This window comes from Bison bison, unplaced genomic scaffold (assembly GCF_000754665.1).
Source record: "Bison bison bison isolate TAMUID 2011002044 unplaced genomic scaffold, Bison_UMD1.0 scf7180017863298, whole genome shotgun sequence".
Taxonomy (NCBI): Eukaryota; Metazoa; Chordata; class Mammalia; order Artiodactyla; family Bovidae; genus Bison; species Bison bison.
In genome coordinates, this window is record NW_011493870.1 from 14,412 (window position 1) to 15,058 (window position 647).

Consider the following 647-nt stretch of genomic DNA (forward strand, 5'->3'; position numbering starts at 1 on the left):
TTTAAGTCCTATATTGAAACAACTCTGGAAAACTAATGTAAGTGAGGTACCACATCACAAGTGCTTTTTCCAGGCTTAGGATTCGGTTTGACTATTACCTGGACCCAAGTAAGGGGTTAGAAGTTTGTACATGAGGGCAGGAAGACAGGCCCAGGGCGGGGCGGGCTGTACTTACGGAGCTCCTCCCGGTGCTGCTCGGTCTCCGCGAAGTACTGGCGCAGTTCATCCGTGATCACCATGTTGCTCAGGTCGCACACTATGCCGCAGTCGTCGGACTCGCTATCGTTGTCCTCTGCGAACCGGGCTGGCTTTTCTGTGCTGCGTCGTTGTGGTCCCGGCTTGCCGGGACGTGAACGCCTGCGGCAGGCATCCCCAGAAGCCGAGGGAGACTTGGAGCGGGACTTAGGACTTGTGCCACCCTTGGCGGCAGGGCTCTGGGCAAGATCAGTGGCTGGGTAGTACCACGGGGAAGTGACGACTGATTCCACCGCCTTCTGATAGGCACTCTGGTGGCTGCGCATCCACGCCATGGCTTGATGGTAATGCTGCCAGTACCTTGCATAGACTGGATGAGAGGACCAAGACTCGGAAGCCTGTGTGGATTCCGACTGCAAAACACAGAGACTGCAGGCTAGACACCACATGGG

The 647-nt window shown here is 56.4% G+C and overlaps 1 protein-coding gene across 1 annotated transcript in view; it reads right to left on the minus strand.

Moving 5' to 3' along the window:
- The window catches only part of GEMIN8 (gem (nuclear organelle) associated protein 8), a 9,702-nt gene extending 9,098 nt beyond the window's left edge, over window positions 1-604 (minus strand). The window contains exon 1 of the mRNA XM_010833226.1: window positions 176-604. Within this exon, the coding sequence (XP_010831528.1) occupies window positions 176-530 (355 nt within the window). The 5' untranslated portion in view covers window positions 531-604. The remainder of the gene's footprint in view (window positions 1-175) is intronic.
- Window positions 605-647: the final 43 nt, after the last annotated feature.